The following is a 26,966-nucleotide window of genomic DNA, read 5'->3' as shown; positions in this document are numbered from 1 at the left end:
TGCTCCGGTGAAAACTGGATATAAAACTTTCAGATGACACACAGCTCATTTCTCCGTCACTTTAAGTTACCGAAACCACACATGAATGCACACAACTCATGGTAGACGCACATTTGTGCAGCAGAGTGGCTCTTTTGGACTGAATTCTGTAATTTATGACATTTCGAGACTCACACCTGTAAGTAAAACGGTTGTCAATCCCAAAAACTGACAGTGTGAACGTAACCTAGATAGCACAGGCTGATGGGTCGTTAATGCAAACTAATGATATTCACAGCGTTGAACCACTTGGCACAAGCTTGGACCATGTTGCATACGCAGCCAATGAGCTTGCTGCTTTACATATAAATGGTTGGCTAGCATTCACTAGAGCAGTTCGTAGTTCCTCTGTAACCCTCCACCTTCCCCAGCTCCACCTGTATAGATCTGCTACGGGTTATTTTATATGCTATTGCATCTATTTTGCCAGGACCAACTATATTAACATTGTCATATCCATTACCATGCTAAAATCTTTGAGTTGTCATGATATAACTACTTATAATACTTATATGTTCACACAGAAACATCATGAAAATGCAGTGGTGGAATGCAAAAATGTGTTTTATGGGAACTAGGCACCAAACTAGATTTTGAAATGTAGTTAAAAATGCACTGGCCACTAAGTGCAAGATTATACCTTTAATTTTTGTATTTACAGGGTCTGAGCAAATAAACACTTCAGTCACAGGTGACCCTACTTCAGAAAGTTCAGTGGCACACAAAGCAGATTTTAGTCCCAAAATAATAAGTACCAGTTTCATTTTAATGCGTAGTAATTATGTATAATTAGCTAAGTCGATCATTAAACATACTCTGATGGAAGCTGTTCCAGTCTATGAGGTGTAATTATGTTATTATAAAACTTTTAATATGCATTGTTCTCATCATTATAAATATTTGTTGCAATATGTAATACATTTGCAGTTGTTGGCTTTTTTATGGCAGGTTAGCAGCTTTTAAAACCCAAAAGGGAAAATTATGATTATTAAGTGTGTAAAGAACAGATCTGCCCCAGTGTGGATCGTCCTGCAGTGCTCTCAGGGGCAGAGCCATGGGAACGCACAGACGTCACTCCATTTCACTGTAGATTCCGCTCTAAGGGAGGGCTCGTACCGACATGTCTATACGCAAGATACAGAACGTGTTTTGGGCGAGGTACAATGTGAACTCGGCCACAGAGGCGTAGCCATGCAATTAAACATTTGTGTCTTTTTACTCCTTTCAATGGCAGATATAATTTTGCAGTGAAGAGAATATCTTTTTTAAATGGAATGACGACATCATCCACTGTCTGTCTGATGATATCCTCTGTCTGACGGGCCTACACTCGTACTATGGTCTGGCTTGTATTTACTTACTGTCCTAAACTGTGTGGGGTGGTTCTTTCAGAATTCACTCGCAGTTTGAATGAGTGAAGGTGTAAAGTTGCTGCGAAAACAGGCTGTCATTAGAGAATAACCTTTCACCTCATTTCAGTCACACGTCACACTATGATCTATGATCTACGGCAGGGGTTTCTAACTGGTAGGTCGCAACCCAGTGAGATATTTAGTTACACTTTATTTTAAGGTGTCCTTGTCACACAAATAAGTATTCCATACTGTTAATTAACAACATACCTACTAGGGTTTATTTAGGGTTAGTTACTTGTAATTATGTATCATTCACTATCATTACTAAAGTATTTATGATGTTACCCAATATTTGTCTTAGTGTTTGTTCAGTGTATCAGGCTATGTTATTTATACATTTTGACGTTGTTTTTGGGTCGCCATTTGACGTCATGAAATCTAGTTCCCTAAACCAGTCGCTGTTAAACATATCAGTTAGTCATTAACATGCTTATTTGGACTTTTAAACTGATGACTAAATTTAATTTTCCTAACACTCCCATTAACACATTCCTAAAACTGCCCTTCAGAAACCGCCGTTAGGCTCAGACCTCCATTTGATTGTTCACCTTTCCTCTACTAAAGTTTTATTATGTGAAAAAAAAAAAACCAAAAAAAAAACCACGAACCAGCTCAGGCCGTGTAATTACAACACCTGATGATTTCTGGCATAAGCAAACTAGCGGGGTGAGTCAAAACACATGCACGCATCGGACAACTTCCTGATTTTTTTTTCCTCCGCTCCAGCAGAAGCCAAAGCCCCGCCCCCTTAACGCTCCACACCGCGCTGTGATTGGATGAGCGAGTCTTATCGCGCTTGTGTTCTGCAACAGCTGCGAGCCGCTCAGAAGCTCCCGGAGACGGACGTGGACGCTTCGCTTTGTGGATGAACGCTTTGTCTGTCCTTTATGAAAGCGGAGTACGAATTCCCCGGGACGGGCTGCTGGCTTCGACAGTAGCATCAGAGGAGTCGGGAAGTTTTACAGGTACATTTGGAACAGATCCGGAATATATTTCGCGTTTAACCGAGCCTAATCCACTGGGAAAAACGGAGCGCTGTTTCTGCATTGCGTACGGGAAAAGGCTGAATCGGACTCTAATAAATCGTTTAACGGAACCCGGTCTTTGTGTAGAGGTAGATTTGGTTGTAATGTAGCTAATTCGCCTGTTTGTAGAAGAATGGGGGCCAGGCGCCGCAGTGGGCAGTGATCGCTTTAACACAGGCAGTACGTGCGAACTCGAACGAGCAGCTATTGGCAACTGGCACGTACGCTCCCAACTCCATGTATCTAGATCAAGCCATCAAAATACTCCCAAGAGATCGTTTGGCTTGCGTTTTACTGATTTTTATCGCAAGGAGCAGCGTAATTAAACGATTCCATTCGTTCGCAAAGAATAAATCAAGACGAAAATTGGTATTTATAACAATTGTTAATGATCGTATACGCTTGAAGTCACCATTGCGCTTTTGGTTGGTGTTTATGCACAGTCGAAGCTAAAATGAAAGCTTAAATATGAGTGCTGCCCTAAATTCTTTAAATTGCATTAAACTCGAGTTATAACCTGCACTGGTAAGTACATTTCACCTTTTTGTTCATTTTTATTTAATTATGGTTAAAGAAAGGCTTGTTTTAAACACGTAAAGCGGGGAAAATGACGGATTGTTTCGGGTTAAATGCATAGGAGCAGCGATGTTATTACCGTAATAATAAACATTTTATTACAATTTGCGGGGGGAGGAGGGTCTTGAAAGAAACTTTCTGTTTCTCGAATGCCACCTCCTCTCTCTTCTCGAGAAAGGAAAGGTTTCAGCTTACGCCCGGTTAAAAGTATTGATTAATCACCTACTAATGCCCATCAAGGAGTGAATTGATAGCGCAAATTATGCGATTTAATGGCCGTTTCAGTATGTCGTTTTTAACACTCTGTGTATATGACGAACAAGTCACGGGATGTACACAGTATTCATTACGAGTGGACAAAATTAGAAGAACAAACATGGTATAGTGTGCGAATCATTCAATGACATAGGAGAGTGAGGGTTTTAAACAAATAGCCTGTCAGTAGTTCTAATCTCGTACAACCTAAAGTGTCTTTTGACACCTCTTGCAAACCGTTGCAGTTAACCGTTAACTAGCGCAAAGACGTGTTAAACCAAACACTAAACATTTACAGAACGTTTAAACCTATACTAAAGTGATAAGTAATGGCAGTGCTAATGTTTTGATAATGTGATGTCAAATATGTATCTTAGTAGGAAGCGTTTGAGCGGCGTACTGTTGCTATAGTAACCTCTTCAGGTGAACGCGATTTTTTTTTCTCGCTAGCCAAGCTACACTGTCCTGACAAATGTGATCTTTTTTTTTTTTTTAAAAAATAGAACACTGCATATTTTACTTCCGTTTTGTTTTCATATCCCTCCCTCAAGACATGAAAATACATATGCTGTTCTGTTTTTTTAAAATAGGTATCCTGGAGACATTTTTGCACCATGCAGGAGGCAGTTGACACCGCTGTGCCCGCTTTAGGCCTGCCCATGGGGACCGGAGAGTTCTCCGAGCAGCAGATGGGCCTCGCCGACAAGATCCCTTTGGTGAAGCCCTACTTTAAAAAGAAACACGCACAGAGAAAACTGGACACAAAATGCTTACGTGCTTTAGAGGACCCTATTTTGAGCACATTATTAAACTCGGACTCCCTCGTGTCAGGGGACGGAGTGTTTGTTCCACGTAACCCGGCTCAACCTCAGCGGAATATATGCACCGCCGCCGTAGAGAAGCAGTCGAGGATTAGTCAGGTGTGCCTGAAGGAGGAAGATGAGGAGGAGAGCACGGACACTGATGTGGCCGCGAGCGAGCTCGCGGGGGAACAGAAGGTGACGGATATTCAGCGGGTGTCAATAGACACTAATGAGCGTCGCTTCCAGCCCCAGGAGCGCGACGAGGTGGCGCCCTCCTCCGTCGTTTCGGGGTCGAAGTTAAATGACATCTACACCACTGAGACTTTGCAGGGTGCAAATTGCCTCGCCATCAAAGAGGGCGAGATCTTTCAGGATAAAAGCGAGGAGGCCTCTTTGGATCTAGTGTTTGAACTCCTGACCCAGCTCCAGTATCACACGCATCAAGGGGACGCTGTATCGATCTGTGTGGATTTCCTCCAGGGCGTTTGCGTCTATGGCAGTGACTGTGCCCAGCACCACACCGTTTTACCTTACCACTGGCAAATCCGCAGAGCAGATACGCAGATCTGGCAGAGCATATCGGATGACTCTCAAGAACAACTGGAAAGGCTTTATTGCAACCCTGACAACGAACATGTCAGACTTAAGTTTCTGTAAGTGCTTCTGGTTTTCACTGAAACCTCTTGAGCAACTTCAATCATTCATGCTTTACCCAATAAGAATAAGAAAGTACAGCTCAGCTAAGCTTGCAGTTTAATGAGAAAACAGACAAAATTGGTGCAAGGGAGGGACTGGTATGATTCCCTCCTGAAACAAAACAGCCTAAACTAGTCTCCTAGACTGGTTTTATCTGGCTTAACTTGTCAGCCAGCTGGTCCTCCAGCCTAAACCTGCTAAAATGTAGCCAAAACCATTCTACAACCAGCTTAGGCTGTTGTATTTCATTGAGACGTATTGAAGGAGACACCTAGTTAAAGTCAAAGAGTGCAGTACGTGACAGGAAGTTGCCTTGTATGTAGGAGCATGTGTGTTGTGGATGATGTGATGTGTATATGTGACTAAGAGATTGGTCCTTTCCCATAAGCCTTCCATTGGCTGGCCTGACGTGTGGAAGCACACTGACAGCTGTGAGCCGTGAACTTGCTCGACCCGCCTCTGCTTAGTTCGGTCAAACGCACACACATACATGCGCACGCTCCCACTCACTGCGGCTTGCACTCAGGCGGTCACACGCACTCGTCGCACAGACAGAGAAGGGCTCACACGCAGACTTTCTCGCAAACACGCAAATAAATGAGCTTTAGAGACGCATGCAATTATGCACACATTCACCCACCCACACTTGCTTTCAAGCACGCACACATTTAGTCTGTGCCTTTTTAATTTAATTTATTGATCTTTTACACACAACACAAACAAACACAAACATCCGTACCAATCACACAGTTCATTGCCACAATTTTTATCCCTGAGCTGAAATCATGGTTGCTTTGACCCAGTGGGATTTTTTTATTTTTTTTTGGTCTAAACAAAGGGGCTCTTTTGTTTGTGAGAGTCTTGTTTAGGTCCCAAGCGTGATCTGTATGCAAAAGTGGTTTGCAAAAGGAAGTGCACTTGGTCATGACAAAGCAAAAGAGACAGTGATTTTTAATGCTCACCATGACACAACTCCTGGCTGCTTCCTTCTTGAAGATAGCATTGTCGATTTGTCATGGAAATTCTCCCAGCCAGCTATTTAGGGGGTCTTTGTCTACGGAGTTTAATAGACAGAACGGCCGCGTAACTGTCTCTGTTGGCCCGTTTAGCCCATGTGCTCTCAATAGCTAAAGCCGACCATTAACCTCCTGCTGACTTTGGTAGTTCGGGGTAAAGTGAGACCCACAGAGCCTGTAAACCACACCCTTATATGCTGACCCCCCATCTTTTTTGTTTGTGAAGGATTTTTTTGTCTCTAGAAGAAGGCATTGTGTAATGATATAGACCATTTCAGAGCAGAAGTGAGAGGGTCTGTGTGTAGTTGCCCTAGAGCAAATTTGGATAATTTAGCCATACGTAAAAATGTATGACTGTCGTTGGTTTAAATATCAAACTTAGTATCTTTTTATTTTGAAGTAAAATAGCAAGGGTTTTAATGCTAAATCAACAATAGCTTGGGGACACTGTATTTTTTAATGTCAGGACATACGATCAAACATATTGGCATTTTAAAGAAAAATAGCTTTTCCAGTTTAAGATTTTAGAAAAAGACAAGGGTTTTAAATGATAAATCAATAGATATACGGTTCAGACTTAAAAGAGAAGTTCACTTCCAGAACAAAAATTTACAGATAATTTACTTACCCCCTTGTCATCCAAGGTGTTCATGTCTTTCAGTGGTAAAGAAATTGGTTTTTGAGGAAAACATTTTAGGATTTCTCTCCATATAATGGACTTCTGTGGTGCCCCCGAGTTTGAACTTACAAAATGCAGTTTAAATACAACTTCAAAGGGCTCAAAACGATCCCAGCCGAGGAAGAAGGGTCTTATCTAGCGAAACAATCGGTTATTTTCTAAAATAAATTGACAATTTATATGCTTTTTAATCTCAAATTCTCATCTTGTCTCTGCGTAAACTCTGTGTATTCCGATTCAAGACAGTTCAGGTGGCTTGAAAAACTCCCAAATTATTTTCTCCTCCAACTTCAAAATCATCCTACATTGTGGCAGAAGTACCGACCAAGTGTTTACAAAGTGAACGTTTAAAGAAGATCAGACGCTGTTTACAAAAAAAAGGTAAAATAGCAATGTAGGACAATTTTGAAGTTGGAGAAGATTTAATTGGAGTTGGAGTTTTTCGACCTACCCTAACTGTTGTGAACCGGAATTTGCACGCAGTTCACGCAGAGCTAGACAAGTGTTTGAGGTTAAAAACTATATAAATTGTAACTTTTTTTTGAAAATTTTGAGCCCTTTTAAGCTTCATTTAAACTGCATTTTGGAAGTTCAAACTCGGGGGCTCAATTTAGACACTTTCTGGTTGTCAAACAAAAGACAAACAGGTCCAAAAATCACTTTTTAGATCTTTGTTTGACATTTTGTTGACCAAGGTGTCCAAACGCTTCATTTATGTATGCAAAAACACAATATTAAATGTAATCGCTTTTATTTTTAAAGAAAAATAGCAGGACTTCAAGGACTTTCCAAATAAAACATTTCTGGAAAAAGCCAAGGACTGAAAATGGTAAATCAATAGATATACGGTTTAAATCTAAGATATGGTATTTGGGTACTTTCTGGTTGTCAAACAAAGTGAAACTTGTCCAAAAATTGCTTCTGAGATCTCGATTTGACATTTTGTTTTTAATCCAATGCAAATCATTATTAATGTGTCCCAGTACCCCGGGGCCAGTGTGCTTTTGAATGCCAACACACAGGCTTTTACTGTTTATACTGGCTTGCAGTAATCCTCAGGAGCGGAGGCTTTCTTCATTCTTGTATATATTCTATGAAACGGATGAACAGGCGCCCCAATAGCTTTTCATTTTTGTATCATTGTGCCATGATGTGTGAGAACCCGTGACCTTTGATCCTGTAGGTTTGGTCTCTATGGGAGCAGCTGAGGGTGAGATGATTGTGTTTGTCACACAATCTCACTGTGCACCAAGGGCACGGTGACCTGAAACCAAGGTGTTTGCATGTGTGTTTGCGTGCATGTGAGCCTGCGTGTGTGAGAAAGGAGATAACGCCTTAGACGGGCCATGAAATTATTCACATGGGTGAGGTCTCTTGACTTTTCACACTTCACCATCAGTTTGACTCATAAAATCTGTTCTTCCTGCATTCTTTCTCTCTTACACTTATAAAAATGGTAATAACATACCGTACCTTTGGATATATAGCATGTAAATGAATATGCACTTTAATTTGCGAAAACGTACCATGGTGCTACCGTGTTATTTGTGCTATGATACTACCATTCTTGGAGTACCCTGTAAATACCGTGATACATCAAAGTATCATGGTGCTGTCATCACTTGGTATTCTTGGAAGTACCTGATGGAACGTATTTTATAGTATTACCATATAATACTATCTCTATTTTGAGTACTGTCACAGTACTTTTTCTAAGAGTTACAGTACAATGGTATTACTATGTTAAATGTAAGTTTAACACAGCAACAGTATTTTTTACCACGTATTTTTCATTCAGTCTTTCATGTGAGTCGGATCATAGCGTGCTAATGTTCTCCCACTCTTTCAAATGTGCTTTCTAACATAAACAAAAGCTGCCAAAATTTGCAACTGAAGTATGTTTATGTGTTCCTCTCTTGCTGAGAGGGACAAAGACGAAGAGAAAGAGCCAAATAGTGGCTGGATTTTCTGAACAAACAGTTCAGTCCTAGTCCCTCGTGGTGCTCAGTAGCGCACGTCCCGTCAGTCCGTGGCCTCCAGAACATCCTGAGACTTTTTCTTCTCGTACAGGAAAATGAGAGCATTTACTTGCCCTCAGCTCTTTTTACCGCGTCCTCCCTGAATGGAAACAAAAAACAAGAAGTCAAGAGTGTTGACTGAGGTTGATTTATTCCCTTAAATCTCTTGAAGAGGAAGAATGGAAAGCCCTTTGCACTTTATAATCAGCTGCCAGTCAGAGGCTTTATTACAGCAGAGTTTCCATATAGATATCACGTTGTTACTAAATGATAGCTCTTGTTTTTGGATCAGAGTTATGGAAGCTTCCATCGTCTTTACCTGATTATTTTAGTACAGTGACAGGTACATCCTTTCCGTAACGCAATAAAACTAGATAGCGTAGACAGCTACATTGATTATTTTGGGGAGCAGTATATTTTGGTCGGATTGTGCCGCTCAACTTGAAGTGTTGGACATATTTGTGATGGGAATCAGTCATCTGTTGAATAGATTTTCTCAGCTGCTGTGTGTGACATAAGTCAGTGAGTCCTGGATTAAAATGCTTACTCATAAGCCAATGTAAGCGATAAATTATCCCAAAGTCACCTGGTTCAAACTTTAACCATTGCTGTTACTCATTTAAAGGGATAGATCAACGAAAGATTCTGTCATTTACTTATTCATCTCAATCCAAACTCAAATAACTTCTGATTTCTGGTCCTCCGTTGAAAGTCCATTACACCAAAACAGAATGAACCGAGTGGTTTAATCTTCTGAAGATACGCTTTTGCTTTATATGATAAACCAATTTTATTTAGACCCTGGACCACAAAACCAGTCATAAGTAGCACAGGTATATTTGTAGCAATAGCCAAAAATACATTGTATAGCTCAAAATTTTTCTTTTATGCCAAAAATCATTAAGGAAAGTTCATGTTCCATGAAGATATTTTGTAAATTTCCTACTGTAAATATATCAAAACTTAATTTTTGATTAGTGGTATGCATTGCTAAGAACTTAATTTGGACAACTTTAAAGGTGATTTTCTCAATATTTAGATTTTTTTGCACCCTCAGATTCCAGATTTTCAAATAGTTGTATCTCGGACAAATATTGTCCTATTCGAGCAAACCACACATCAGCTTATCATTTACTCACGCTCATGTTGTTTCAAAGCATTCTTTATTCTGTGGAACATTCTAAAAATGTCTGTTTTTGTGTCCTTACAATGAAAGCCAATGGAGTCCTTATCATGTCCTTTTGGACCCTATTGACTTTTATTGTATAGATCGAAACATTCTTCAAAATATCTTTGTTTCTGTTCCACAGAATAAAGGAAGTCATAAAAGTGAGTAAATGATGACAGAATTTTATTTTTTTTTCTTGTGTGAACTCTACCTTTAATAGCATATTAGTCAGAGCCTTTGTCTGTTTAAATGTGTAAATGTATAACTTTATGGCGTATAACTTTAAAAAGTGTTTGCACGTTACTGATACGACTTCTGCAGCTGCCCTGCGTGTCATCGTGTGTGCGTTTTGTAAGTATCTGTTTGCTGAGCGTGTCTCATTGCTGAGTTTGCCACCCGCAGAGGTGACTGCCTTATCTCAGGGTTGGTAGTGTGTGATCAGGTGCATACGTGAGTGTGTGTGTTTGTTTAATTCTTCTCAGACTGTGACGCTCGTGCTGGGTGTGAATAATGCTGGCATGCGGGCTGCTCAAGCTGAGCACGTAAAAGTGAGTTGTTTAGTGTGTATGGGATTACGTAGGTAAGAAGATCGTGCTGTATTTGGCTGCTTTGGAATGAGGGGCAGTAGAGCGTAGAAATATTAAATGTCTCTCTCTTTCCACTCGGATTTGGTCTGCTTTGTTTCCCAGTCGACCGTCTGACACCGCAAACCACAGCTGGCTCGGAGGTGCCTTTTTACTGGCGTTCGGAGCATGTGTGCCAGGGGGGCACGGGGTTGCAGGGTTAAAGGCTAATCAGTGGAGCGTGTCTTTTAGAAGTGGTTGTATGTGGAACATGCCAGTCCCGACGCAGACCTTGGGTTCAGGCATGCTCAGTGGCGCACAAGGTTTTTAAGGGCTGCTAATCCTTCACACTTCATGCGTTCTCTTTCTCCACTCTGCTTTCAGCCACCTCCCTCCCCTAGCTTTGACCCTTTTATCAGTGTTTCTCTTTAGTACCGTGTGTGTGTGCATCCAAAGCTGGTGAAATCAGCAGAACCATGATTTAGCTTTCAGAAAAGCAGAACTGTATAGTGGTTTAGACTGCCAGCTGGGCTCAAGTTCCCCTGATTTGCAGAAGTGCTGGATAACAAGAGAATGGCCTAAACTGGATAAGTTAAAGTAAGGTCAAAATCAGAATTCACTTCGTTTGCATGCACACTGCTGCTAAATATGCTTGTCGCTCCTGTTCTGAAGTCTTACAGGAGAAGTTCACTTCCAGAACAAAAATTTACAGATAATTTACTCACCCCCTTGTCATCAAATATGTTTATGTCTTTCTTTCTTTAGTTGTAAAGAGCTTTTTTGAGGAAAACATTTCAGGATTTCTCTCCATATAGTGGACATCAGTGGTGCCCACAGGTTTGACCTTCCAAAATGCAGTTTCAGTGCAGATTCAAAGGGCTCTAAACGATCCCAGATGAGGAAGAAAGGTCTTATCTGGTGAAACTAGCTCAGCCATTTTCTAGAAAAAATTACAATTTGTATACTTTTTATATTTCACTTTGCAAACACTGGGTCTCAACCAGTGAGGTCTTCTGCAGCGATGTAGGATGATTTAGAAGTTGGAGGAGAAAATGAGATGGCAGTTTTTTGACCTACACTGTCTTGAACCGGAATACACAGAGTTCACACAGAGTTAGACAAGATGAGCATTTGAGGTTAATTGCCAACTCTTTCATAATTTTCTTTTCCGATAATGAGTTTCACTCTGATATACGTCACAATACTGAAGAAAACATCTATTTTTACTTGTTTCATTGCGACATTAATCTTGTTCTGTACACACAGTTTGTTCACGTAAGTTGCAAACTGTATTAAACAGTAAAACATGTTCTCAAAAAAATATTAAATTAACTTTGCAAAGCGTGTACTAACTTAAACTAGTTGTTAATGTAATGACGTAAATCTCTTTTAGGGGTGATCTGACTCATTCACAGAGGTTTACATTTTCTGACTGACATTTGCTCTCAACAACCTTGCTTTCTAGCGGAAAGATACAAATTGTGTTTGTGAGAAGGAGAATGCTGAGCATAATTATTTAGTAATATGTTAAAGTATATTGTTACAATCTATCGTGATATTATACACTATTTAACATTTAAATAATATTCGCAAATGCCAAACTGTTGGTTTCCATGTTTCTTGTTTACAGCCGAAACGTTGCTTTGATTATCAGTGGTTAAGATCAGGACAGGAGTGACTTTGTAAGCATAGAGAAGAATAGTTTAGGGGATTTCAGACTTCGTTTCAATGCGTAAGTACATGAACGCAAAGTTTTGTTATCTGTCTCATGTGGCATTGCATTCCAAAGCCCTTTATATGAACGCATATTCGCAGTTTCTCTGTAAAGTCCATCATTTGGCTAATCGTAGTGTTTTTAATGCCATTAGTCGATAATCTTGTATCATTAAACAGGCTTTGTAAAAATGCCTTTCATATAACAATGTACTTTTCAGGTTATTCAAGGTAATGTTGCTGAATAGTGTTTTAAAATACTCCTCGTCCTCAATCTTTTTACATCGAGTCAGATGAGGGTGTGTGTATGTGTGTGTGTGCACTGGCTGATCTCAGTGCCTGACACTGGTGAATCATCAGGCGGTTACAGGTCATGGTCACCGTGACGATGAATGCTGCCTCATGATTGGGTCAGGGGGACATCAAAATGACGCAGTGCTTTAGCAGGGCTTACAGGAAGAGCAGGACAGGTTATTCACCCGTGACTCCACCTCACAGGTACCGAGAGAGATAAAGAGAGGTGAAACTGGCTTATCAACCGCTCCCCTCTCCCTCTCCTTCTCTCTGTTTCCCTCAACACCCTTCATTGCCTTTAATTACAGTCTCTCCATCCTGCTTATTGTCTGCGCATTCGCATTTTTCGATCTATATTGCACTTATCAGTTTGCTTTCAGAATTGCAGGTGTGCGGATGTGGACTAAAAAAAGCCTGTGGCTTCATAAGTAGGCTGTGCTGATACGCACAGAGAGAATGAGTCTTTGCACTTAATTTAATGGCTGGAAGGTTATTTTTAGCACTGGAGAGAGGGAAGGAGGTCTTGGGGTCCTCTGTATGGGGTGACCGCGCTTTGTCTGCGAGGCAGGGTAAGGGGGCACTGGGACTTCTATTGTTATCACCATGCTATTACTCGGTCCGTCAGGCGCCCGGACGGATAATGGTCGCCATGGTTACCCGGTGCACAGGTGGCCGACTTGAGCTCGGTGTGCCAGGCTTGAAAAAGAAGCGAGCACTTGTGCGAAAATGAAAAGGGTGTGTGGGAGAGCTACTGTGAAACCTAGTCTGTCAGGAAAGCCGGTGCTAATGTGTGTGTGCGTGCTGCAGTGAAACACTGCGTGCTAGGTGTTGCATACCTTGATGCACATCCAAAAGAAAAGGGTAACACGAGCTGAGCGCTATACAAATGCGCATGTGTTCGCGTTAAAGTGCAGCATGTTGTGAAATCCAAACCACGTTACGTCCCACCGCTGGCTTTCCAGGTTACCGCAACTAATCGCATTTGAGAAATGACGTTGTGAATGACATTGCACGCAAATGTAGTAGCGAGAGAGCTCTGGTTGTTCTGAGACACTTGTTGTTTCAGCTGTTTACCTCCCGGTGCAGTCACTTCTGTAACCACCCATTCCTCCTTAATCCCAGAATGCCCTGTTCTTTCCTCATTGTACCTCATTGTACAAGCAGAGAGTTCTTGACAAAGAATGAGAAAGAACAGAAAGAAACGCACTGCAAACGCTCTCTGTTTCTTTCTGTCGTTATAAATAGCCTCTTGATTTAGCCAAACCAGTTTTCTCTCATCTGTTTTGTTGTTGTTTTCTAGGAAGTGATAGCTTTCGTTCTTATTAATGGCCTGATTTGGACGCAGAAGGGCAGGTGGAACGAAAGCGCGCTGTCCACACCGGCCTTCTCGGTCACGAGCCCTGAGGAGAGATGCTGGCACTGTCGAGCGTGTCTCTGCTGCTGTATTGAGCGCAGATGACTTAGCATGAGTCAGCAACACCCTAGAGCGAAACTAGCAACAGAGTGATTCCTGCAGAAGGATATTTGGGTTGTGAAACTCATGAGTGGCTCGTTTCTGTTAAGAAACTCTAGCTCAGCCCTATCTTAAATTTTGCATCAGTGGATTTCTGATCATTTGTTGTGTAAGGGACAGCGTTTTTATTTCTGGCATCTTGGCTGGGCGGACATTTTGTACGTAGATTCCAGGGAATCTGATAATGTTGTTGTTGTCTTTTGCATTCAAAAGAAGGATTTGCATTATTGGTTCAGAGATGTTGCACTTCTTGTAAATGAGAAAAATCTAAAAATGAGATCTTTAATATCTCAATTGTCACGAAGAAAGACTGTTGCTTGCGTCGCCCAAAATCTTACAGAGCAATTCAAGACTGTCCTCAGAATTGCAAACATAACCTATTCTATTTAAAACTAAGCAAATATCCTGGCGTAGGCTGGTCTGTTGGCTGTTTTTTTTTTTTTAGAGGGATTTTGGGTACCATCGGATGGCCAGCTAAACCATATTATAAACATCAGCTTGACTAGGCTGAGAGACCACCTAGACCAGTTTAAACTAGCTCAAACCACTGGTTGGTTTAACCAAGGATGCAATTCACTTTATAGCTTTATGTTCTTCCCATACTGTTGAGGTCAAACGTTTGCATACACTGCAAAATGTTAATTACTTTACCAAAATACGAGGGATACTGACCTAAGATACTTCACATAAAATATGCTTACATATACTCTAAAGAGAAAATAATAGTTTCATTTATAAAAATGACCCTGTTCAAAAGTTTACATACACTTGATTCCTAATACTGTGTTGTTATCTGAATGTTCCACAGCTGTGTTTTTTTGTTTGTTTGTTTAGTGATAGTTGTTCATGAGTCTCTTGTTTGTCCTGAACAGTTAAGCCCGCTGTTCTTTATAAAAATCCTTCAGGTCACAGAAATTCTTTGGTTTTTCAGCATTTTTGTGTATTTTAACCCTTTCCAACAATGGCTGTATGGTTTTGAGATCCATCTTTTCACACTGAGGACAACTGAGGGACTTATATGCAACTATTGCAAAAGGTTCAAACTCTCACTGATGCTCCAGAAAGAAAAACGATGCATTAAGAGCCAGGGTGTAAACTTTTGAACAGTATGAAGATGTGTACATTTTTCTTATTTTGCCTAAATATCATATTTTTGTAATTTAGTACTGCCCTTCAGAAGATACTTACATGTTTCCCAGAAGACAAAATAAGTTAAATTGACCCTGATCTTCAAATTCAAAATTTATTTTTCCTTCTGGAGCATCAGTGAGCAGTTGAACCTTCTGTAATAGTTGCATATGAACCCTATCAGTTGTCCTTAGTGTGAAAAGATGGTTCTCAAAATCTTGTGGACTACATGTAAATGTATTTTATGTGAAATATCTTACTCAGGTCAGTACTAAATAAAAAATAACATGCATTTTTGTATGATTTGGGTAAAATAATTTACATTTTGCAGATTCTTCAAGGTGTGCGTAAACGTTTGACCTTCACCGTATGTCATAAATGTTTTATTTTATTGTCATTTTATTAGACATAACTGAGAACTGCAGTGAGGTGTACCTCTTAGTAAGAACATTTTTGGGCTTATGTGATTACATTCCCTGTCAAGATGTTCCGGTTTTGTGTGTTTCAATTACCGGAATGTGAGACAAAGTTGTTTGCTTGAATTTCGCCATTTTTTTCCAGAGCTGTTAATTTTATTCTCCCATGTTTACTTGCCCCCCTGAGATAATGAATGTTTTCCAGACGTGAGATTACACAAACAATCTACATTTCGTCCCCTCTGCGTCCGGGTGTTTGAGTAATCCTGGATTTAGTGTCCTTTTTAGTGTTCTGAAGGACATTAACGCCTGTAATTGTCCACGTTTGGCTGCTAGACTGGTATTATCTAGTGCCTTGGCTCTGATGACCTGATGGAAGTGCTGAAACGGCTGTGTTCTGGTCTCCAGCATGGGGAGCCGGTCTCTCTGTTGGTTTTTGTTAGCTGAGCCAGAAGCCACTTGCTAGGGCAGAATATGTGTTTGTGCCCGGAACTGTCTGTAAAAGACAGACTGTCCTGAACATGCTGCTTTAGAGTGATTCTGGGTGTGTATGATTGAAGCCCATGGTGTTCCAGTTGAGAGGACACAATGTGTGTCTTTTGCTATGAAAAAGAGAGTAAGGACCGTTCTGGTCGACGCTAGGTGATTTCAGGCCCTGAATTTCTGTCATCATTTTCTCACCCTCAAGTTGTTCCAAACCTGTATGGCTTATTCCCTTCAGTAAAATTTAACATTTTGCCATTTTTAAATTTTCCATACGTATGTGTGTGCATATATATATATATATATATATATATATATACATATATGTATATATATGTATATATATATATATATATATATATATATATATAGATTTTACTTTAATTTAAGTTTTAGTAATTTTATTTTTATATATTTTTTTTAAACATTTCCATTTAACTTTCATTTATTTTTATTTTAGTACTTCAGCTTAAAATTATGTTTCAGTTCAGTTAGTTTTTTTTTTATTGAATATTTATATGAATTTATATGAAGCTTTATTTTCAATTAATGAAAACAGCAACACTTTACAATAAGGTTCATTAGTTTAACTACATTAACATTGGTTAACTACATTAGTTAACATGAACTAAGAAAGAACAATATTTATTCATCTTAGTTAATGTTAATTCAGCATTTACTAATGCTTTATTATTATTATTAGTTAATGAACTGTGAACTAACATGAACTAACAATGAACAACTGTATTTTCATTATGTAACATTAACAAATGTATTGTTCATTGTTCATTCGTGTTAGTTAATACATTAAAAAACATTAACGAATGGAACTTTCTTGTAAAGTGTTACCATAAAAACAATTCTTAATAGTTTTAGTTTCAGTTAGCTTAAACTTGTTAAGTGACTCAGTTCATTAACAACAATCTGACTCAAGAGTGATTCATTTGCAAATCAGAGATTTCTGTTTTCATTCTTCCAGAATCTCTTTCTGTGAAAGAATTAAAGTCATATGGGTTTGGAACAACAAGAGATTGAGTAATTGATGACAGAATCTTAGTTTTTAGATGAAGTAAGCCTTTAACTTGTTTACACAATAGGCTTAATTTTGGAAAGGACTGCTGGGAAACCCTCTTACACATCATTGTCTCATAGAGACCACATTTTGTGTGTGTGAATGGCTAGTTTATGCATACGTGTGTTTTGGGCTGACTCAATTCAGTAGGTCAGTTAAGACAGCAATGATAAGCATCTTCCTCCTTCTCTCTTTTGCTCTCTCTTCAATGTGGAGTCTGGGCCTGGTTTTGTTTGTCATGCATTTTTTAGATCAGATTTTCTGTCTGTTGGCATGATTTCAAAGATAGAAAGACTGTGTGAGCGTGAGTAAGGGAAGACGAATAACCCTCATTTGCTTATTCTATCTGTTCTTTGCCATCTTTGGACTATGATGACAGTTTTGGCAGCTCATGTGCTGCTCTCTCAGATGCTTTGTCTCCCATCTTTTAAAATGATGGTTGTCATTGAGAAATATCCTGGTCGTATTCCAAAAATCCAAAGTAGATTTTTGCAGGGTGACTTTTTTATTTATTATTATTTTTCTATGACAAATAAGCACATTGTTATACATTCTCATTACCATACTGCTAAATAATAATAATAATAATAAAAAAAAAAAACAGTGGGGACAGTGATTTTTACCTTGTTGGTAAGATTTTAACTGTCCTCTTTCTGGTTACCATTAAAGTAAAGTCTATAAAAAGGACTGAGATCATCATAGCATTTTCTTTTTTCAGTTTAGTCCAACATAGATTGTTTTTGATCAACGTGCCCATGTTTAGTCTACTACAGCCATGCTTTGAAAGCTTGTTAATGCTCACAAGTGACCTCTTGCTGTTTAATTGTATTTAGTGTGTATGTATTGGTGAGGTTGTTGAGATCTTCTCTCTGCTTGGCCCCCTCTCCTGTACTCTGGACATCCAGTGTTTAGTCTACCTCACTTCTGTCCGCCACGTTCGCTTGTGAGTGTTTCTTTCAGGCCTCAGTCCACCCATCCTGTCAGAGCTCTGTGTCCTTCTGGTGTGCCTCTGAGATTAGCTCTCAAAACTCTCTGGTGTGTTGATTTTAAGTGTGTCAGGCAGTACGATCTAGTACACTCAGCAGTTGTCTGGGTCTTTGACCTTTACAGGTACGTTTAAGTGAGAGAGTGATTATTTATAAGTTTCTAGTTCCATTTTATCACGTCTCGCACTCCTCAATGTTTAACTTTTTGTGTGGCTTCATATTTGACCCCTCAGGAACCCAAATGGGCATTGATAATGGATGATTTGTGTTTGGCTAGCTTTGAGCAGAAGTAATTTGAGTATGTTTTTTGTAAACGATTTATATGATTTGAGGTTTAAAAAGGGCCTGTACGGGCCTTTTATTCTCCCTAAAGTATAATTTTGTGTCTCCATGTGGGTTGAGGGTTATTTGAAGCACTTTTGCCCAGACATTTCACCTTTAACCCCAAATCCTCTTTGTGTTGGAGAGTAAGTGTGATCGATGAGGCCATTATTAGTGGGCCGCCACCCCTGGGAGGTGACCTAAAAAGCCAGGGTCTCAACGCAGGGGGGCAGTCAGAGGGTCACCGTTCCTCCTCCATCTGGAGGACAATCTCACATCTCACAAACCCTCATTGGGTTTTTCAGGATTTGAGGACCACAAAGACCAAGGGAGAGTTTTCTAATAAGCCCAAGGAAATTAAATTAGGTGTAAGACGTTGTTTTTCTTCAAAGGCCTAGGAAGTTTATTGATGTCATGGCTCAAGAACAGATTATTAGCTGTCGGGAACAGAACCAACTGTTTTTATTCTGTGTAAGTGACTGTCATGTGTATGTGTTTGGGATTCTGTGTTTACATCTGTTTACTTTTGTTTCACGCACAGCGGTCGAGTGTTTACGTTGGACTTCAGTGCCATGCGAGTTTGTGACCTGGAGTTTGACCTTGTCAGGCGTCTGTCCACGCCTTCCAGCTCCACAGCCACGCCCACAAACACAAGCCCCACCCCTAACTGCCTGACTGTGTGGAAGTACTACTGTAGAGATAACTTTGGCTGGAGAGAATATTCAGAGGTGAGACACGACAGTTGGCTCCATTCTTTTCCTTCCTTTTAGAATTCCTTTTAAACATTTATAATGTTACATATTTCTTTTTTAAATAAATGCTGTTCTTTTGAACTTTCTGTTTATCAAAGAATCAAAATGTTCACAGTTGAATTGATCACACACATAAACAAATATCAGTTTCTACAAAAATACAAAGCAACACAACTGATTTCAACAATGATGATAAGAATAAATATTTCTTGAGCACCAAATCAGCATATTAGAATGATTTCTAAAGGTTCATTTGACACTGAAATTCAAGTAATGGCTGCTCGGATTAAAATAGTTATAATATATTATAATATTGGTGTTTTTTCAAATAAACGCAGGATTGGTAAGTATAAGAGACTTCTTTCAAAATATTAAAAGATTAAACATTTGATTTTTTGGGCGGAAAACTGAAACCCTGTTCTTGAAAGATTTTGTGAGATTTGCCGCACATAAATTTCAGTTCTCAGAGTTAGCGTTTGTTTGTGTGTGTGTGGTTGGCTCAGTAAATGTGCGCGTGATTGCATTGTGTATTGGGTCTCAAGTCAAACTGGCTTGCACACACCGGAGAAGACGTCCTGTTCTACTCACAAGCGGCTGAAATCAGAACATTGCATAAGCGTTCCTTTGAAAACAAAGCTTTTTATTTCCTCTGAAAATCTCCTGTGATGGATACATTCTGACCAGTGCTCCGGATGAATTGAGTGGGAGTCGGAGCGCGTTTAAGTGTTCTGTTGTTCCCTTTTTCTCTGTCGAACTCATTTCCTCTCTCTTTCTCCATTTCACAGCCGGTGGTTCGGTTGATTGAGGAGGCCAGCGGCCGAGGACTGAAGGAGGTCCGTTTCATCACGCTGCAGAATCAGTACATCTTGAACATCCGCGAGGGCTTCCAGCAAAATGCTGTTTTCGGTTTCCGCCGGCAGATCAAAAAGCGACCGCTGTTCAGGTCCTCCATCATGCTCACGCCTTACCTCCAGTGAGTATCCCTGTTTACCTTGAGAACTCGCAAAGTGTCCTAAAACTTTTGTTAGACACCATTGAATATCCCAAAAAATGCGTTCCTCAAAACATCTTAAAAAGAGGAAGCATTGTTTCCTCTGGATCCGCTCCGAAACCCCAAGATAACTCGCAAGCGGTTCATTGCTCTCCGAGAACATATCGGACTCTGCGGTATTCCCATCAGTGAAAGGTTTAAAGCATATATCTCATTTTAATTGCTTGAAGTACTGCTTGTGCCTCCAGAATGCTTTCCTGAAACATAATATTCCTACTCACCTTAAGCTAGAACATGGACTGCAGCCTAGGTTAGTCTATCATAATTGTCATAAGGAGAGAAATCTCTGTTATATCTATCATCTATTGTCAGCTGAAATAGGATGTGTGCTTATTTACAGGGACAAAGAAAAAAATTTAATCCAACAGATGTAAAAAGGTAGAAGAGAAGGGAGGAGGGTTAAATGGGTTCCAGACTTGTTAGGCTCTGCGTTAGAGTCTAATGTGACCATATAAAAGTCATAGCGCAAGATTTTTGTTCTTGTGACATTTTCCTGTCCTTTCTTTCATCTCTTACATCTGCTAAGTCATCCAGGCCTGTGAAGGGTCAGAGACATTTTTTCTGCAGGTTTCCTTATTGCTACATGTAAATTAAGGTGAACAGCAGTTTTGTCAATGTGTCTAGCTGTGGCCTTTGCCCCCTTTTTAGCCTTTTGACAATATTATATATCACAATATGTAAGGACATTTTTGAACGTTGTATTTCAAGTCATGTAGTCCATTTAAAGGAGAAGTTCACTTCCAGTACAAAAATTTACAGATAATTTGCTCACCCCCTTTTCATCCAAGATGTTTGTGTATTTCTTTCTTCAGTCGACAAGAAGTTATGTTTCTTCAGGAAAAAAATTTCAGGAATTATAATGGACTTCAATGGTGCCCCCAAGTTTGAACTTCCAAAATGCAGTTTAAATGCTTCTTCAAATGGCTCTAAATGATCCCAGCTGAGGAAGAAGGGTCTTATCTAGCAAAACAATCTGTCATTTTCAAAACAAATTGACAATTTATAAACTTTTTAACCTCAAACGCTTGTCTTGTCTAAGTCTGCATGCAATTCGTTTTTTTTCCGGTTCACTATGGTCAATACAGGCTATGTCGAAAAACTCCCATCTCGTTTTCTTCCCCAACTTAAAAATTGTCCTACATAACTGCAGAAGTAGTGTTTACAAAGTGAACGTACACAGAACATCAAACACCCTTTACAAAAAGAAAGATAAAACAGCGATGTAGGACGATTTTGATGCTGAAGAAGACAACGAAGCAGGAGTTTTTCGACCTCCTTTAACTGTATTGACCCCGATTACACAGACTTTGCATCACAGAGACGAGACAAGATGAGCATTTAAGGTTAAAAAGTATAGAAATTGTCCATTTGTTTCAAAAATGGCCGATCGTTTCGCTAGATAAGACCCTTCTTCCTCGGTTGGGATTGTTTAGAGCCATGCAGCTAAACTGCATTTTGAAAGTTCAAACTTGGGGGCACCATTGAAGTCCACTATACAGAGAAAAATACTGGAATGTTTTCCTCAAGAAACAATTTCTTATCGACTGAAGCAAGAAAGACATGAACATCTTGGATGACAAGGGGGTGATTAAATTATCTGTAAATTTTTGTTCTGGAAGTGAACCTCTCCTTTAAAATGATTTACTAAAACAGACGTTTGATGTTTAAATTAGACATGCTATTGATCTTATCGTTTTAATACTTGCAAGTTGCAAGACAAGTAGAGATTATTAACTTATTCCCATCAAGGAATAGGTTGTCAGGTAGAGGCCACTGTAATGCTGGTCCACCCATCTAAAGAGTCCTGCGGCGTCAGGAACACATTGTCCCGAGCACAGGGGTGGAACTCATTAGTGCGATTGACAATTTGGCCGATCCGCTGCCTGCACCAGCTGAGTTCATGCTCAGCAAGCAGCATAAATCACCCTTTCATTCACACACAGACACTTTTAACAAACAGACCCTTAACAGTTGCTTTCCAGAAAGTGTTTGCTTATCTCTTCGAAATGATTGCCCTAGTTTCCTTTCATTTGCTTTTCCTCAATGCCTCTCAGAATATATGGTAAAGGAACTGCTGCAGTTCAAGCACAATCAGAGCAATCGAGTCAAAAGACAAAAGTTACGCAAGATAAAAGTTAAAGGATGACTCATAAGGTAGTCACACTGACTTGAGGGATAACCTTTACCTGCTAGAAATCACGTGTGATGTTTATTCACAGGACTGAACCCTAACCCCCAACCTCCAGACTCTCATAAACATACAAGTGCCTAAAATTCAGAAGAAATTTGTGAAACGGCTTGATTTTCAATAGCAGTGACCATTAATTATTTTTTACTCATTAATTTCTGTGTATTTCATCATTTAATCTCATTTTTCCTCTCTTCTTTAGGACTCTCGGTGGCCTTTCCTCAGCATTTCTCTCCTCACTGGAAAGTTCTGGAAACCAACCTCTCTCTCCTACGTCAAACGGTCCCTCCAAAGTGTACCCTGAGACTTGGTTACCCATGAACACCAGTCAGGACTACCTGCAGGTGCCCGTCTCCCGAGATGACCGCAGCTACCGGACTGTCTATAGCCTCTTCCACAAGACCGTATCTGAGACCAAGTTCCGCATCCTGAAGATCCTCCGTGTCCAAAACCCCTTCCTCTGGGAGAAATACAAAAGGTGTGGTAGGAGATTCTCAAACAATGTTTAGATTCTTTGTGCTGTTCAAAGTTGTTTAGACTATTTGTCTGGGGCCAAAGCAGTGTTTAGTAAACACTGATATTGCGAACTGGACAATAAAAGGATATCAGGACAGATCTGTGTTTCATAAACGTCTGAAAGTGAGTATTTAGCTTCACCCCTGAACAAGACACTGAGGCTTTGATGTTTGCTTTCATGCTGCTATGTGTCAACCGCGTTAACGGTTCTTACTAAGTTTTGTTGGTCGGAAACAGATGTGTTTTTGTGGTAGGTCCGTGAGGTGAACTTCTCAGCATGTGAAATGTGGAACATGTACAGAGGAAGTGAGTGAGAGAGGATGGAGTGCTAGTGGTGGGGCTTTTTTTATTTTAATAAGACATTTCGTCCCCCTCATCCGTGGACGATAGGTCACAGAAAAAGGATGAGTCAGGAAGAAAGAGTTATTGCTGCTGACTCATGAGGTGTTTGTGCGTGCGTGCCTCTTCACTGCTATCTTAAGCATGCGACCGATTAGCTAATCATTGCATTTTTCCATATGTCTAGTAATTCCATATTCCATAATTTAATGTCTTTTCTGGAGTGATTGCTGTTTATGAACAAGTTTATGAGTAGACAGTAAGTTTGTAAATATAATAATGTGGTGACAGTTTTGGTATATTAAATTTTGGTAGTCAAGCATAGGCATTTTTTTAAACGTTGTTATGTGACCCTTAAATACAGTGAACCAACTTTCTTAAAATATGAAGGCAGCTACATATTTCAATGTGCAAAGTTTGGCACATTTATACTGCATGAAAAAATATACTATGATACTATAAAGGCAACATGTTGCTTTGTAAAAACTAAGTAATGGCTTCTGTATAGTCATTTTACTAAAACAAAGTGAAATTATTCATATTTTCTGGAAAATATGTGTATTTCAAACCAGTTAAATAAAATAGTTAAAGAGTTTTAATAGTTTTTGCTTTGGTACTGAAATTAGTACAAAGAAAGTAGTATTGGTGACAATAAATCAATAAATATAATAGAATAAAATTAAATAATTGCATGATTTAAAACTTTAGACACGCTTTAATAATTATAATAAAACAGTATTATTACTAAATTCTGTAAAACGTTAATATACATTACTAGGCAAAAGTTTTTGAACAGTAAGGTTTTTAATTTTTTTTTTTAAACGTCTCTTCTGCTCCAAAGTGCAGCGAAACAATAAAGTTTTGAAATATTTTTTTACTATTTAAAATAACTGTTTTCTATTTGAATATATTTTTAAAATGTAATTTTTTCCTATGATTTCAAAGCTGATTTTTTGCATCATTACTCCAGTCACATGATCCTTCAGAAATCATTCTGATATTCTTATTTGCTGCTCAGAAAACATGTATTATTATTATTATTATTATTATTTATTATTATTATTATTATTATTATTGTGTTGAAAACAGCTGAGGAGATTTTTTTTTCAGGTTTCTTTGATGAATAGACAGTTAAGAAGAACATCATTTATCTGAAATAGTAATCTTTTGTAACATTATGAATGTCTTTATATTTTTAAGCATCCTTGATAAATAAAAGTATTACTTTCTATAATTTCTTTCCCAAAAAAACAATTTTTGATTTCAGATAAATGCTGATCTTTGGATCTTTCTATTCATCAGATTATCCTGAAAAAATTTACTCAGCTGTTTTAAATATTGATAATAATAATAACAAACTGAAGACTGGAGTGATGATGCTGAAAATTTAGATTTGATCACAGGAATACATTTTAAAATTTATTCTCTTAGAAAACAGTCATTTTAAATAGTACAAATATTTTTAAATTTGACAGTTTTTGCTGTACTTTTGATCAAATAAATGCAGGCTTGGTGAGCAGAAGAGACTTCTTTAAAACACACACACACACACACACATATATATATATAGAACAGACTGATCATATAGAGGCGTGGATATCTTATTTACATGTCTCAAACAGAAATCTTGAATATCTTTCAAAGATTCAATGCACTGAACCTCACAATGTTTCTAATCCAGTGATTAGTTCATCCTTGCGAGCACTTATTGTAGTAGCCTGGGAAAGAGAGTTGAAGGAATAAAGGTTGGTGTGTTCATATGCTTGTGCAGGTGAAGATCTTTTGTACAATAGTTCTGAGTGTTTCCAGGGTGTTGGCCAACGAGCGAGCGAAAGAGAATGTCACTGGGTAAGCATGAAAGAGGATTTGTTTGCATCAGTAAAAGAAAGAACTAAACAGACTGATGGCAGAGTAGCTTGGTGTAAAAAGAGCTTAAATGAGATGAAAGGAGAAGCTGAAACAACACAAGTGATGACTTTACTGACGCATACAAAGTCACTGCTCCCCGGCAATGAGTGTGTCAGTCGATGATTGTGACAACTGGGCCTTGTCAGTGGCTGTAGGTTCACTTGAGGTCAGTTAGGGCCAGGCGGTGTCACACTGAGTACTCTACTGATCAGAGAGTTTCTCTCAGCCAGGCTGACCTTGCGTCCCCTATGCCCACAACAATAGAGGCACAGACTCGAGGCTAATGGAGCCCTGTTGCTGACTGGGTTCACTCAGGTCCCTGGCGCTCATCTGTTCACTCACCCTTTCTGTACCCTCTCACTTCTCTGTTTCCATTTGACCAGATGACAGGCTGAGCGCTTCAGAGTTTGGCTTGTTGTCTTGTTTTTGTACAAGGACAGCTGGCGTGCTCTGACACAATAAAGTTTGGTTGTATTTTAGTCCTAGAAGTGTGCATTCGGTAATTGTCGGCATCAGGGTTCGAAATGAACTTTTTCATCACCTGCTAGTGGTGGTAGAATTAATAAGATTTACCAGATGTGAGGTTGTAAAGACAGAATTAAGATTCTTAGTCTGTTCTTTCTTTACTTTTGTCTGATGCCTGCTTCTGCTTTTTTTGTTTTGTTTTTTTCAAGATTAATTAAAATGTCTGTTTCTCCTTCTCTTTACAGGAAGAAGGAATACATGTCACGGAGAATGACAGAAATGGACCGCATGCTAAACGAACGCCACCTGTTCCACGGCACGTCCCAGGATGTGGTGGAGGGCATCTGCAAGCACAATTTTGACCCACGTGTGTGCGGCAAGCACGCCACCATGTTCGGCCAAGGCAGCTACTTTGCACGCAAGGCTGTCTATTCTCACAACTTCTCCAAGCGCTCGCCCCGTGGTGTGCACTACATGTTTCTGGCCAAAGTCTTGACAGGCAAGTTCACAGTGGGCAACCCTTCCATGCGCCGACCACCTCCCCTGAATCCAAGAGAACCCTCCAGTGACTTATTTGACTCCTGCGTGGACAACTGGATGGACCCGCAGATCTTTGTCATCTTCAGCGATGATCAGAGTTATCCTTACTTCATCATTCAATATGAAGAGGTGGGCAATACAGTGGCTATTTGAAGATCATCTGGATTCCTGCACAAGAGACCTGTGCACACATTCGGCCAGTTTGAAAAGAGACAGGAGTAGTTGTGTGCCGGCAATCTGAAAGGAACTCATGGACCATATGGGATATGTTCGGATACGGTTCCCACCCTCAATCACGTGTGAGGGTTTCTGTATGACCTTTCAGTGCCCGTCTTCTCATGCCCCTGTGAATACAAATGGGGATTGTGTGTATGTGTGTGTGGCGTCCCTCCTCTGTGCTGGACAGTTTAGTGTGTGAATCATGTGTGCGGATGAGTGTCTCTGCTGTGGCTTCCATGGATGAACATGAATTGGAACCCGCATTAGTAAGAGGCACGGCAATGGCTTGCCACTCGGACTCGAGGCTGTTGTTGCAGCTTCACATTCTTATTCTTTTTTCCCAAAAAACTCACCGTTCTCATTGCTGCCATTCGCGTACCATACTTGCTATTTGTTCGAAGTTGTAAATATGTTCTCCTTGTTTATATTTGAACTGTGTGCCTTTTGTTCATAAATAAATTGTTTATTTATGTTAGTCAATGTAACAAGTAAATAAAAACAATTTAAAGAGAATGTGACCGGTGTTAATCTGGTGTTTGTTTATATAGCCTAACTTGCATTGAGTTCAGGTTGGGCGTAGTAATGTGACTATCAATTTTTACAGTTCATACAGCTTCAACTTTGCCCCCATTTGCCTCTGACCGTTTTAATCATACCCTGTTTTTATCTAACAATTCACACGACATTGGGTGGTGTTGACGTGAACATAAAAACAAGGTGACAGGAACAGAGGCTGATCCTTTGAGTATCTAGAAACATACATTGATACATTGAAGGCATCTCATGACATTCAGAGAGTGAAAGGGATT

General features: G+C 39.6%; 1 protein-coding gene across 1 annotated transcript; it reads left to right on the top strand.

The window, feature by feature from the left end:
- Window positions 1-2,266: 2,266 nt before the first annotated feature.
- tiparp (TCDD-inducible poly(ADP-ribose) polymerase) lies at window positions 2,267-26,095 on the top strand. Its single transcript, XM_051135541.1, has 6 exons — window positions 2,267-2,419; window positions 3,901-4,766; window positions 18,721-18,907; window positions 19,717-19,904; window positions 22,373-22,648; window positions 25,644-26,095. The coding sequence occupies exons 2-6, from the start codon at window positions 3,925-3,927 to the stop codon at window positions 26,089-26,091; spliced, it is 1,941 nt and encodes a 646-aa protein (XP_050991498.1). The 5' UTR covers window positions 2,267-2,419; window positions 3,901-3,924; the 3' UTR covers window positions 26,092-26,095.
- The last annotated feature ends 871 nt before the right edge of the window (window positions 26,096-26,966 follow it).

This window comes from Labeo rohita, chromosome 18, assembly GCF_022985175.1.
Source record: "Labeo rohita strain BAU-BD-2019 chromosome 18, IGBB_LRoh.1.0, whole genome shotgun sequence".
NCBI lineage: Eukaryota > Metazoa > Chordata > Actinopteri > Cypriniformes > Cyprinidae > Labeo > Labeo rohita.
This window is presented reverse-complemented; position numbering and strand designations above follow the sequence as displayed.